Source organism: Argopecten irradians, chromosome 10 (assembly GCF_041381155.1).
Source record: "Argopecten irradians isolate NY chromosome 10, Ai_NY, whole genome shotgun sequence".
Classification (NCBI taxonomy): domain Eukaryota; kingdom Metazoa; phylum Mollusca; class Bivalvia; order Pectinida; family Pectinidae; genus Argopecten; species Argopecten irradians.
Window position 1 is genome coordinate 26189542 of NC_091143.1, and position 13689 is coordinate 26203230.

The 13689-nt window shown below is 33.8% G+C and overlaps 2 protein-coding genes across 2 annotated transcripts; one reads left to right on the top strand and one right to left on the bottom strand.

Annotated features, from left to right (window-relative positions):
* Nucleotides 1-654: 654 nt before the first annotated feature.
* Nucleotides 655-6423, top strand: LOC138333498 (uncharacterized). The gene is made up of 5 exons (XM_069281920.1): nt 655-799; nt 1755-1939; nt 2801-3005; nt 3420-3623; nt 3961-6423. The coding sequence occupies exons 1-5, from the start codon at nt 785-787 to the stop codon at nt 4843-4845; spliced, it is 1494 nt and encodes a 497-aa protein (XP_069138021.1). The 5' UTR covers nt 655-784; the 3' UTR covers nt 4846-6423.
* Nucleotides 6424-6495: 72 nt separating this feature from the next.
* Nucleotides 6496-13659, bottom strand: LOC138333499 (electron transfer flavoprotein subunit alpha, mitochondrial-like). Its single transcript, XM_069281921.1, has 10 exons — nt 13574-13659; nt 12492-12638; nt 11815-11896; nt 11259-11341; nt 10485-10584; nt 9471-9581; nt 9142-9246; nt 8684-8835; nt 7262-7408; nt 6496-6685 (listed from the first exon to the last, which is right to left on the bottom strand). The coding sequence occupies exons 1-10, from the start codon at nt 13622-13624 to the stop codon at nt 6650-6652; spliced, it is 1014 nt and encodes a 337-aa protein (XP_069138022.1). The 5' UTR covers nt 13625-13659; the 3' UTR covers nt 6496-6649.
* Nucleotides 13660-13689: the final 30 nt, after the last annotated feature.

Consider the following 13689-nt stretch of genomic DNA (forward strand, 5'->3'; position numbering starts at 1 on the left):
AGTTGCTTTTAATTAGTCAATTTTCAAGAAAATTGAACCACAATTTGTCAAGATAGAGCATTTTTAGCACCAAAAAACCTTCATTTTTCATTGAAAAAGATGGGATTCACAATAGAGTTATCTCCCCTATTATATATACTTTTTATACATTCACTGCAGAATTTTCTGTTACAATATAGCCTAGATGTCAATAGTTTTAGTTTTAAAATGATTAACAATGTTTAATCAATATATATTTACCATAAAATAGCAATTTAAGATTGATAGGATTATTTGAGTTGTTATTTTTAAAACTAATAAAATAATTTATTCATAAATTCAAACTTCAGTAAAGGGGGTATTAATCAAATCGCGGTCATTCAAATGCTTGAAGAGCTTGGGGCACTGTCATAATTCAAGCGTGTGTATGAAAAAATCATGACCTGTCTCCCTTACCATGAGACTACATTCTTAATAATCAAAAGCATTGCTAACAGCAGTAGACCTTCTTATATGACCGGTATTTAAACAAATCATGACAAATCAGAGGACTACGTAAACCCTCTTCCTTTGCCTTCGCCGGTAATTTTGATCCATTTAGCGACGACGGCTACGCGAGGGTTGTCGGTAAAAGGGAAAGCGACCAAGCTTGTTACAGCACGCCACCTGGCGAGAAAAAAAACTTTTAATGGCGGAAAGTTTCGAAACGGAGTCTTATGCGTAAAATATTTCCAAGATAATACTGATATGCGAACATTGAGAGGCAATTATACCCACACAGTGTATTAAGCCCCAAAGATACAGCATGGCTGACGTTCAGGTGAGTCTTACATATTTTCTGTTATCGGAGAAAAGGAGATATTTCATAAGTTGGCAACATGATGGGAAACGCTGAAAATCACAACTTCAGAAATCTACGTCCCTCCTAGTCGTCGGTGTGTATTGGTACTCTCTGACATGCTGGTGTAGATTATTTCCTATCATCTATCACTTTCAATATACACGGAGATAAAATGACAGTGATAGGAATCCCTGAAATAGCAAGAATGATACAAATGATATTCCTACCTGTGGCAACAGTACAAAACACTACACCGGAGGGCTTCAAGGCAAACATAAACAACGTACAGTCCTTGAAGCCCCCACCCCATCCTCGATACTCCAGGGGTTCCGATCACTTACGATCTCTACACCTCTGGACTATATATCATAGTGAAATTGAAGGCAGCTCAGCGGAAAACATTTGACCAATCACAGACCAGCAAAGATTTCCTTTGAAGACTACAGAGAGAGCGACGCTCAACTTCAAAGCCACACAGTCAACCACAGTGTACCTTTATACGGCTCTTTTGATGTACATCAAAGGACTAAATTACCTGTTCTGTTCTGTTGCCTCCAGTTTTACTATGAAATAGTCCAGGGGTGTAGAGATCATAAGTAATCGGAACCACTGGGGTATGGAGGATGCCCCCACCCACAAATAAACACTTTTTTTTATCTATTTTATCTATTCCAGCACCCGAGAATAAAAAAAATAAATAAATAAAAATAAAAAAAAAAACACTGTATATATAACTCCCTCCGCCACGCCACTGAGCCGTATCACCTCGCCTATAATCGTCACTATTGACGGATAGAGATAAACTAAAGCGGAAGAGAAGATCGTGTACAAAGACAATAAAAGATAACATTTTTTCTTGACACAAACGATTTGAGTTATTTGGCTTAAGCTATTGTTAAAATTAAAAATAAGGCATTGTTGGGTTTAATTACAGCTTGAAGTTGGTAGGAGGGCACCATCAACATCCACAAGACATAGTGTACAATCATCAACCACAAGAGGGAGAAGGAATTCATCTGAATTTGACAATGTGCCAAATACACTTCCAAACTTTTCACCCATCACCAGCAGGGCATCTTCCTCACCACAAACTGAAAGATACCCTTCAAGTTTTAATAGGTACAGCAGGTCTAATCATCCATTTGTTTGTTATGTCATAGCATAACAGTCATTTTAAATCTTTTATTTAAATAAATGAGATCTATGCCTGAAATAACCTTTGTACAGGTTTCAAGAAAAATGCAATGTAGTACTGGCAGGCGACCAGTTCTCCCCGAGTACCAATTCTGCCATCATATCTGTATCTGTATGATTTCCATGCAAATTTAGTCAATAAAGCCTTCTTCTGATAGATTTCCACAAAAGAAATGTCACAAAATTCGTCTGTGATCATACATGTACATATGTGATGGCGAGAATTGGTACCTGGCGAGAAATGGTCGCTTGCCAGTAGTGTTGTAGTGTTTTCCCAGTTGAAAAGGTAAAGGCCCCTGAAATTAATGAGTAAGAAAATCACTGCACTATTTAATAAAAGTCAGTTTATTGACTACATTTCTTTAAAAAATTAATCTAATAATATTACAGTAAAACATCTTTATAACAAACCTTTTGAGATCAATGGAATCACTTTGTTACGTACGTGTATATGCATAGTTTGTTAAAAAACACACGTTGCAGAAATCTTATAGGATCCTTGCGTTATAACTATTTCATAGCGAGAATTCGCTGTAAGCATGGTCCTTACATTTTTCAATGTTGGTTTTTGTCAGACATTTTGGTCCCTGAAAAACTGACTTTGTTAGGAAAATGTGATAAATAAAATTTAATAAATTATTGAACAAACAATTGTGAATTACTTTCCACACATATGTCTATTTTCAATATTTTTTTTTTCTGTTCAATGTACCTGGCACTTCAATGGTTTCTTGGTTTAAAATACCAATTTCTTCATGAATTTGTTTCAAAACTTTTTAATTTCAGTTCCTACAGTGAGCATGATGTCTGTCGTATTTGCCATGGAGGCAATAGCTGTGAGATGTTGTTATCCCCCTGTTATTGTACAGGGTCTGTGGGTAAAATCCATCTGTCCTGTCTACAGCGATGGCTGGGCAGCTCTAACAAAACTAAATGTGAGATATGTGACTTCCAGTTTACACTGGAAAGGAAACCTAAACCATTCAAACAGGTAATTGTATATAATAAATATCTAAGATTCTCAAGGTTGTAGGGGATAATTAAGTACATGTACTCTAAGTTTAAGTAATAAATACAAACTCTGTACTGTTCATTTGTAGTATATCCAATTTATCATTATAGAATCACATCTGTATGTACCCATTGCAAATTTGATGACTTCTTTCCTATGTTTCTTACCTAAGTAATTTTCTTCTAGTGATAAAATAATAGAAATTAATATAGGATATGTTTGAGTTGAAGAAAATGGACAAGAGCATGCAAGTTCAATCATTAATTACTACATTTAATATCTTGAAAATCAAATTTCAGTTTTTTTTTTTTTTTTTGTTTTTTTTGTAATTCCATTTTGGTTATCTACATATCACATAAATTCAAATTCAGTATCTTTGTTGTTTTCCCCTAGTTTATAGCTAACCCTGGATCTGCCCGTGACAAGAGAAACATCTTGTGTGATATAGTATGCGTCTCCCTGCTCACTCCTCTCACCATCATCACCGCCTGGCTCTGCATGTCCAATGCTGTCCGCCTGAATCTCAGTGTATGGGAATGTGCTGGCCTCTTCTCTCTGGCCGCATGTCTCCTCATCATCTTCTTTGTCTGGACAACTGTAAGTTTATACCCCCACAGTAACACCAATCAAAGGTGTATTCATTCAGGTCTATTATTATTTTAATTAAGAAATTATCATAGAGGGGAATCATAGGCCATTCTTTTTCAAAAATGACATATAGCTGTAAGAATATTGAATAATTAGCATTAATTGCCCCTAAAAACCTTAAAAATGATCGATACATTTTGTATTTTAGCCAAAGTGATTCCATGGATATTATGAAACCAAACACAAAAGTATTTATTTTTGCAATCATTATTTGGTAACTCTGTGACTTAGATTAATGCGCAAAAATTCTTAGATAAGTTCATTCAATCTGGTTTTCTATTTATAGATTTGCTTCAGACAAAATTACAACTTATGGAAAGATTGGAGTCAGTTTAATCAGGATGTAAAGCTGACATGTCAACCTCCACCAGCTTCTCAGCAGACAGGTCAAAGGTCAAGAGTCAGGGGTCATACACAGTTGACATCTGTGGAAATCCCAATATACAGACGTCAACATCCACATGGTCAAAGGTCACTGTTATCTGCAGAAAACCTGCAGGTTAGAGATAAAGACACAACCTTACCTCAAATGCAAAATGAGGTCAAAGGTGAGAGGTCAAGGAATCAGTGTTCAGCAAGTCCAAAGTCAGGCTCCAGTATAAGGTCATTTCCAGATTCAATAGTTGTTAAAAATCATACTGTGAACCAAGAGAACTTTGCTGGAATGAGAATAGACACTGCTGTTGGTCGAAGCTCAATTTCACCAGGCTGTTGTAGCTCAACACCATGTAATGATCCAAAGTGTCTGGACAATGAAGGGAACAGAAGAAAGTGCTTTAGTCCAAGACCCAAATACATGATGGAAGAACAAATCGCTCAGGGCCAAAGGTCAAGGTCACCATCAGGCAACAAGAACAGTGTGCTCAACCAATGCACAGATTCAATGTCTCCAAATTTTATAATGAAACAAGAGTCATTTGATCGAATTTCAAGTATAAGGAGCAATGCATCATCAGGTGGAAGTTCAGTAATTCAGACTCTGCCCTCACTAGCTGGTTCAAGTTCAAGGTCAATCGAGCTCTTTCACCAAGGTCACATTTCCAGGTCAGTAAGTAATCATCCCAGAGAGATGTCAGCATCTAGAGACCAGGCAACACGTCAAGGGGGAAATGCTGATTATTACAATCCATCAGGAGGGTCAAAAACAGAAGGATATGAAACTTATGTATGAGAATTCCAAAATCTGTGGGAGTAATATTAAGGTTTGGAAAAAATTGTTCTTTTGTTGTTAAAACTATTGCACCATTCGAATGAAGTGAAATGATTAATTTTAAATGGAGAAATAAATTATTTTTATAACAACTTATCAAGGCAAACACCATCCACAGAATTTAGGTTTAATTTATTGTCAAATATTTCTCTATCAAGGAACATATAGGTTGATGTGTAAAATGTTTGTTTAATACTCTTATTCTTAATCAAGTTTGATCTAAAATTGTTTCACCCAACAGTGAAGTTATATAAAACACCCTGTATATTTAATTTTTGTCTACTGTTAAGTCTGAGATCTGTTATTTTCAATGTTTATTGTTTCAAATATTAGTTGTGATATTTACATATTGTAATAAATGTATAAGTATATAGTTTACATAAGCTGTAATTACAATCTGCTACCCAGTCCTGCAATATTGATATTATTGTTAACAATATACATGTTTATTCAACCATTACAATTTATCTATAGTATTCTGTCTTTACATATTACAGAGTTAGCTCCCTTGCGGGTAGGTAGCGATTGTAACTTCATTATTTTGTGAGCACACTTCACGTCGATTTCTCCCAAAAGTATGATGTTATGCTCAAAAACACACGATGTCACAATCAGTACCTACCTGCAAGGGCAGATAACTCTGTAGTTTGCAAATATAGAATAAGCATACTATTAATAATTTTTTTCATTCTTATATATAATGATACTTCCGCTCATTTCACTCCGTTAATAATAAACGAGTGAAATAAAGGAAAGAAAATTTGTTGTGAGCAAACTGTTTCTCCACAAATCTAATTTTTAACTAATGTAGAACTTTATTTGCATACAACAGCAACATCTTCCATACTCTTTTCCCTATTCATGATAGAGTCTAGAGTTGATGAGAAATACCAACTGAAAAAGGTGCCTGCTAGCCTAAAATCTGTCTATATACATAGTAGCTAGTTTACTCATTACTCAAAAGAAGTTTGTGTAAACAGTACTATTGTTTGAAGCAAAATGTTATTTTGAATATTGTAGAAAACTGCAGCATGAACTATTTCAGCATTGTAAAACACACTCATACTTTATTTACTATTCTAAGAAAATGTTATTTCCATTGAGCTGTACTGTGATACATTTTAAAAATAATATTTTATAGAGAATTTACAGGTCTGTGATAATATAAATGTAGCATATATAATCTAGTGTTTTATTATGTGCAATTATATTGTTTTTTGTTGTAGAATTAGAAATATACATATGTGCATTATTATATGAATATTGATGAATACCTGCTTACTTTTTATGTCTTTCTGTAACTTTAAAATAGTTCAACAGCTGAATTGTTGTTAATGAAAATATTTTGTTTAATAATTGAAAATATGTGCTGGTGTTTTATTTTAATGTTAAATTCTACACAGTGGTAATGAATGTGTATGCCCCTATCATTACTGTAAATGTTATGTTTAAATTTGATGTTGTTAGAAATGTTGCGTCAAGCAGAAGATGAATAACAATCTGTCAATTATAATACAACCAGAATATAGTTATCACATTTCGTCTATAAATAAAACTTTTAAGCTTATATTGGATTGTTAAACATCTTATTTATTATAAATTACAAACATACAGTCATCAACATTTTAATACCAAGGTTATAGAACTCCAAAACCATCAATTATTTTCCACATCACATGTTTTCAAATCACCGTCTTTTGTTCCCAAGTTCATATCTTCACATCTAATACCATCCACTGTTCATATTTCTTCAAGTAAATTTCCATCACTTCTTTGTCATCTCCGTCATTTCTGGAACAGCCTATTGAACAAAAGCATTGATCAGTATTATCAGAGGTATTTTTAAAAACTTTATTGGCAAATATCCCAATACATTATTTTTTGCATTTGCTAAAGTATTAAGGAACTATAAATGGAAATGGAGTTCAAGTATGCATGCCTGCATTAACAAAGGTGGAAATTATAGATTGCTGAAACATACATTATGTATCAACAACAGCCCTATTTACGATTTCTATAATATATACATATTTACTACATCATCATCAGATGCTTCACTATTCAAATTAAATCTTCAAAAAGAAATCTGTTTACTCTGAAAGTTACAATAATTCCACAGATTTCAAGCAACTTTTATATGAAATAACTTCTCAGAAAGTACTTAAGATACATATATTCACAATCTGACCAACACTAAATATCAGGTATATAAATATAAAAGCATATAGTGTGTAACCTATCGAAACTGGCCATTGTCTAATCTCGATAGTTGTCTATTCTGCCAGATGTGTTGCCCTTTCTTTCTGAATTTTTAGTAATTAAAACGTGTGACTTTTTGAAAACATTTAATAACAAAAATATGTGAAAGTAAGCATACCTTGAACAAATCCTGGACAAGGCCATAATCAGCGACCTGGAATATTGGAGCATCAGGGTCTTTATTGATGGCAACAATCACTTTGCTGTCTTTCATCCCTGCCAAATGTTGAATAGCTCCAGAGATACCGACAGCGATGTACAAATTCTACAATATAAATAAAACAGAGTCATCACTTAGAAATTTCAAATTATTTTCAATGTCCATAGTTACCTTTGCTTCTTGCACCTTTCCAATGGATATGAATTGGTTTCTTTAAAATATGCCAGTACATTAATCTAAAGGTAGACAAAGATGTTTACTACTGGCGTGCACAAAAAATGTTATATTATATATGGCAAAAGCGTATTGCCTTGCAAGTCATAAGTTTACACTATGGATAAGTTTCACAACTTATAAGTGACTGTTTGAAAGTATGCCAGAATAGAAAATTTCTTTGAGAATAAATGTCATTCCATCATTGCATGTAAATGAATTATTTATTATCTGCCATAGTGGGTAGAAATTGACCGTGTGTGCGAATAAATGTCAATCCGTCATTGCATATAGATGAATGATCTGCCATAGCATGTAGATATTGACTGTGTGTTTGATTTCATGTGTTTGTGAGCGTAACATCATATTTTTCAGAGAGAATAACATTAATTTCACTCACAAAAATAATGTACCCCGTAGTCACAATCAATATTTTACTACCAAGGGATATAATGGACATGGGTACCCCAATATTAACCCTTGTATACAATTTGGCTCTAGTCATTCAATCTCAGTATGAAAATCACTTCAACCTAACAATCATGAACTTTAAAATTATGTTGATAAGCTGATAGTAGTAATATTTTTTCATTTTCCAACTATCTATCTTCACTTCCTAAAAAGTATCCAGTACAAAAGAAATTTTTATAAACCAGATTTAACACCCAAAATCCGCATGACACCGAAGAACCGACTTTAGTCGGTCATAGTATGACTAGGGATAATATTTTCAAGAACATGTTAGTAGATATAGTTGATACAGTTGAATATTGCCCAAGTAGAAAAATAATGGCCTGTCGTGTATAATTCACATCCTATTAAAAAAAATCATGGTCATTTAATGATAGAGCTGGTATTGATAGAAATAACATCACTTGAGTTATTAGAGGAAAACCTCTGATCTATGGCTAACATCCAGTCCATTTTAATTTCTAACTTATGACAGGTGAAACCGGGCTTGTACGGCGGCTGGTATGTGTTCCCACGAATAGTAAAACTGACAATTAACTGTCAATTACTCAGTGATATATTATTGCGTTCACATGCAATGATTATCGCATTCGCACGCAGTAGTATTACATTTGCACGAAATATTTATTGAGTTCTCACCGCCACCATAGCTAGGCTTGTGATACATTACGAAACACAAAACTGAATAATCCTTACTGGAGCTACGATTTTCCCAGTCTGTCCAATCTGCATGTCATTAGGAACGAACCCAGCATCAACAGCAGCTCGGGAAGCTCCAACTGCGGCATTCATGTTGTCGGCAAGGTCATACAAAAGTTTGAAATTGTCACCATTTTTCATTCCTCTACCTGTACAGAGTTTGGAAATAATATGAAACTTGATGATAAATGTACTTTTGGATAAGCATGTTAAATACTTAAAGATACAACACATTTGATGTGGTAGTGTAATCTAAATTGGCAAAGATGATCAACATGTATACTGTAATTAATCTATCAAGGGGAGACAACTTTGGATAATGAGGACGGCTTTGTGGTGTGTGTGTATCATGCCACCTCACAGATAAAGGGAGATAATTCAAATATTCAAAGCACTTTTGAAATTTTGAAATAAGACATAACCAAGGAGACAATTCAGTAATAATGTTACTGTACCTCCTGAGATGACTGTTCCTGCACTTGTCAATTCTGGCCGATCACTTTTACTTAATTCTTGACCAACAAACTCAGAGATAGCATTATTAGGGTCAACTGATGGAGCTGTAAGAAAACAAATTGTTTAAAAGACTTTCTTTAGAAATATCAAAATTCAACAAAGATCTAAATCAATACATCAATCAACCAATAATCCAAGGATTTGTTTTCATAAAATGATACAAGTGTTTACTTACTTATAACAGGAAACTTGAAAACATTGATATTTTAATATTTGTAATTGAATGAAGTTTTACAATGTTAAAACAAAACATAGACAAAATATGTACCACTTTCTGAAGCAGCACTTCCTCCTTCTGTCTCTGCAGCTTCAAATGCTGTCCCCCTCACAGACACAAGTTTCACCTTATCGTTGGATTTCACAGTCTGTACTGCATTTCCTAAATACAACAACACAAAAATATCATTATTCCCTCCATATTATTCCCTTGCTAGTTAATATATAAATTTGTCATAATGATATGACAGCAACTATTTTTACATAAACAACGCTGGACACAATTTGTTGCAAATAAAGGTAATTGTAATTGGTTTGGTTACCCAAAACAGGAATCCGGCTACCGGCTACAGCTACAAGCTACAGGTTACAGGCTTTAGGCTACCGGCTACCAGCTATCCTTGGGATATATAAGGGGGAGCTCACACTCAACTTGTTACCTCTGAGGAGTTTTCATAAGAAAACGAAACCGGTCAGGTCTTCAACACATAATACATTATTATGTTCAGTAACTCGCAGCTACCCAGTGACAACGGACAGTAGCCCAACAAGTCATTTTATATATATATATAATTGGTTTGGTTTGTTTAACATCCTGTCATTTAAGGTATGCCAAATTTAGGAGACAGAAAAAGTCAGAGTACCAAGAGGAAAACAACTGGCCTACAGTCACTACCTAACAACTACTCCATGTGAGATTCAAACTTGAGACTCAGAGGTGAAAAGCTTAAGATAACAATTATGTCAGGACATCTAAACCACTGGTAATTGTAAGAGTTGAGAAAAACAAAACATGCTTTTATAACAATGAAGGAAGTTGGTATATCAACAAATATAACAATTGTATTTTTAGTATGAATAATGACCTAGATAAGGATTATAGCTATAATGATCTATCAAAATACATTCAGATTATTGTTTTGTGGTTTGAGAATAATTGTGTTAAATTGTTATTTACAAGCAAGATTGTTTTTTAAACAACATGTCTGGGTTATTACCAGTTAAATTGTGTAATGTAAACTTAATCTAATGGTAAGAGATTGAAAAAATGTTGTAACTTATTTACCTGCATAGATAGTCCTAATAAATGTATCTTCACTTTTGATTCCAATAATATCAGATATTGGGGAGACATCCATTTTTGCTGCAACTCTTGGAATTAAACTCTACAAGGAAAATAATTAAATGATAAATTTAATTGAAGACTTTAACTGTTATACAGCATTGACAAAATACAATTTATATAGAAATATGTATTTTATGCAATAATATGTAACTTCTTTTATATCGACCCCTGGACTATCTCATAGAAACCATGGGGCCCGGTGGCCGAGTGGTTAAGATGTACCGACATATTACCACATGCCCTCCACCTCTGGGTCGCGAGTTTGAATCCCATGTGGGGCAGTTGCCAGGTACTGACCGCTGGTCAGTGGTTTTTCTCCGGGTACTCCGGCTTCCCTCCACCAACAAACCTGGTATGTCCTTAAATGACCCTGGCTGTTAATAGGACGTTAAACTAATCAAACCAAACCAAATCATAGAAACCTAAGGTAACAGAAGACACATACAGGTAATTTGATCCTTTGATGTACCAGTACTGTGAGATCCCTTTTACTTCTGATATAGAATTAAGCCCTGGTTACTCTTTCATCAATATCTTTTGGTATCTACTAATAGATTATTGATAATATAATAGAAATGGATTGTTCACCACCGAACACACATGAATCCCATCTAATAACAAGAACACTACACAATATTGCAGTACTGTAAGAACAAGAACTCTATGCATGCTTCCAGTAATTATAAGGTAATGAAAATATCAGAAGATACCAACCTTTCCGAAAGCTGTTGCTCCAGCTAATATGTGTGAGAATTTAAACTGTTCTTGTGTGGCCATCAGAAGTGGAGTCAATGACTCTGTAAACAACAAATTACTATTAATCACACAGGTTTTATAGAACTTGGAAATCTGTTAATGCACTGTCTGAAATGGTTGCAAATAATCCTCCATAACAGGTGAAGCATTTTTTACCAATTCATTAATACTCTTTGATATACATGTATATATGAAAAAACTACCTTGATATTAGCACAGAACTTTTAAATTCAAAGTTTGATTGCAATTGCCCTTCAGAATTTTTCTTGAAATGATATTTGTAATTTTGCACCCAAAATTTCAAATTTTATTTCAGCACAGAAATGTTTTTTTCTTCAAAAAATCTAGATTTTTTCTTCAAAAAAGGCTACAAATATTTTCTTAAATAATAAAGATATGTTTTATATGAACTGTATATAAATTTGTGTCAATTTTGGTGAGTTTTGTTTTGTTCTATTTTGTAGCTATGCTAAATGAAACAATCTGAAAACTCAGCAGAACATGTACCACATACCTGGCAGAAAACCCTTGAATGCATCACTGTCAGCCAGCAGTACCTTCTGTACACCGTTCACTTTACTCACTTCTTCAGCTACCTGTAATAATTAGTAAACAAATATTTAAAATACTGTTATAATTACCTTGAATCGGGGATATTGCAAACCCACACTTTTTCAAGAAACACTGTTTTTTTTTTATTTGTTTAACAACTGGGTTGATAAATTAAAACTGACATTTAAAAGGGCTGGATTCCCCACCCCAACTTCATTTTTGTACACTAAGCTGATCATTGGCTACACAGACTCTGTGATGTACTGGCAGCTACTGATTGGTTTTTGCTCCCAATGGAAACCATTGACATAATACTTAGTGACCCTATTCTCCTCTATATACCAATTTTCACCAAAACAAAATACCTTGGTAGGTAGGTTTAGTGAACTAACTGACACAGTGATTATTGTACTATACTAACTATAGGTTTTCACTTCTCTGATGTAGAATGAAATCTTGGCCCTATTTAAGCTAGATAATAAACAAAATTTCAGCAGACGTTTATTTAGGAAAGCAAATAAAGTTCTTTTATAAAGGGCTTGGTTACTTACTGTAATGTTCATTGAAATGAATGACCTTGACTCTTATTATTGATTAAGCAGATCACTGCAGACAACAGTATAAAGATACAAAGCCTACCTTAGCACACTGTGTGCCAGCCACCAGACAGGACACATCACCTAACTTCTTGGCTGCTGTGATGGTGTTGAGGGTAACTGGTGTCAGTTTTTCATTGTCATGCTCAGCAATCACCAATGTGCTGCCATTTCTTTGGAATAAACAGTTCTGTTAAAACAAAATATATATATATAGAAAGTGATTGACTGTTTATTCATATATAATTTTTTGTTCATGCTAGTCCGCTAAACCTGCCTATAATATTAGGCTTTTTAATCTTTTCTTTTTTTGCCTACTATATATTATATGTGGCATGTAAATATAAGTGTTACCAGTTTAGTTCTTTGTCAACTGGAATTTTTATAATATGCATGTACATAGTCCGCTAAACCTGCTTATACAATTAGGCTTTTTAATTTTTTTTTGCCTAATATATATTAGGCAAAAAAAAAATTTATAAAAAAGTCTAAGACAGGTTTAGCCGACTATGTACTGTTCACTGTACATGCATATTATAACCTTAACATTCCAGTTGACAAAGAACTAAGCTGTGGTAACAATTATATATACAGGGCACAATGGCCTGTTCCTTAGTTATACAACATATTTCAACCCTGCATCCAGAGCTGGAGGATATACTCTCATGTATGTGGTAATCAACTGCAGATTGAGGTTATAAATATTTTCTTTCAATATATAAATGATCAATAAAAACAGATATAGAGCCTAGCAGCATATCAGTGAGAAGAAAAGAAATGCAAATCTGTTTGAAAACGCCTGGCTGCGCATATTTTATATATTTATCATGACAAAGTAATTAATAAAGTTATAATTACTTTTCACGAAAAAATAACAATTTGGAAACTGTAACGCTATCTGTTACAAACAAGTTTCCAGTTTTCGTGTATGTGCGTAATCTGGCCTGTTGCACAAAATAAAACAACAAGTTATTTAAGTACTTTGAGATTGGACTGTGATCCCTGGACGTAGAATGTAAAGTCAAAGAGTATAATTGTGTGATATATATATATTTCTAAAATTCACCATGAATAAAATTTAACATTTTTACCGGACTTCACTTTAGCTCAATGTTTTTATCTTACCGCTTGGTACAAAAACCGTGATTTGCTGGTGCATCTCGACAACATTTTCATGCAGTTAGATAACCTTCTGAAAAATGAAATGTGCCGCTTATGATGTTAAAAATATATTAAGATCA

Coding starts and splice junctions, on each gene's coding strand:
- LOC138333499 (XM_069281921.1), bottom strand. CDS start 13,624: ATGAAAATGTTGTCGAGATGCACCAGCAAATCACGGTTTTTGTACCAA. Junction 11,342..11,814: donor ATTCAAGGGTTTTCTGCCAG/GTATGTGGTACA, acceptor TGTTGTTTACAG/AGTCATTGACTCCACTTCTG. Junction 8,836..9,141: donor AGGAACAGTCATCTCAGGAG/GTACAGTAACAT, acceptor AACTCTGTACAG/GTAGAGGAATGAAAAATGGT.
- LOC138333498 (XM_069281920.1), top strand. Junction 1,940..2,800: donor TACCCTTCAAGTTTTAATAG/GTACAGCAGGTC, acceptor TTTTAATTTCAG/TTCCTACAGTGAGCATGATG. Junction 3,624..3,960: donor TCTTCTTTGTCTGGACAACT/GTAAGTTTATAC, acceptor TTCTATTTATAG/ATTTGCTTCAGACAAAATTA.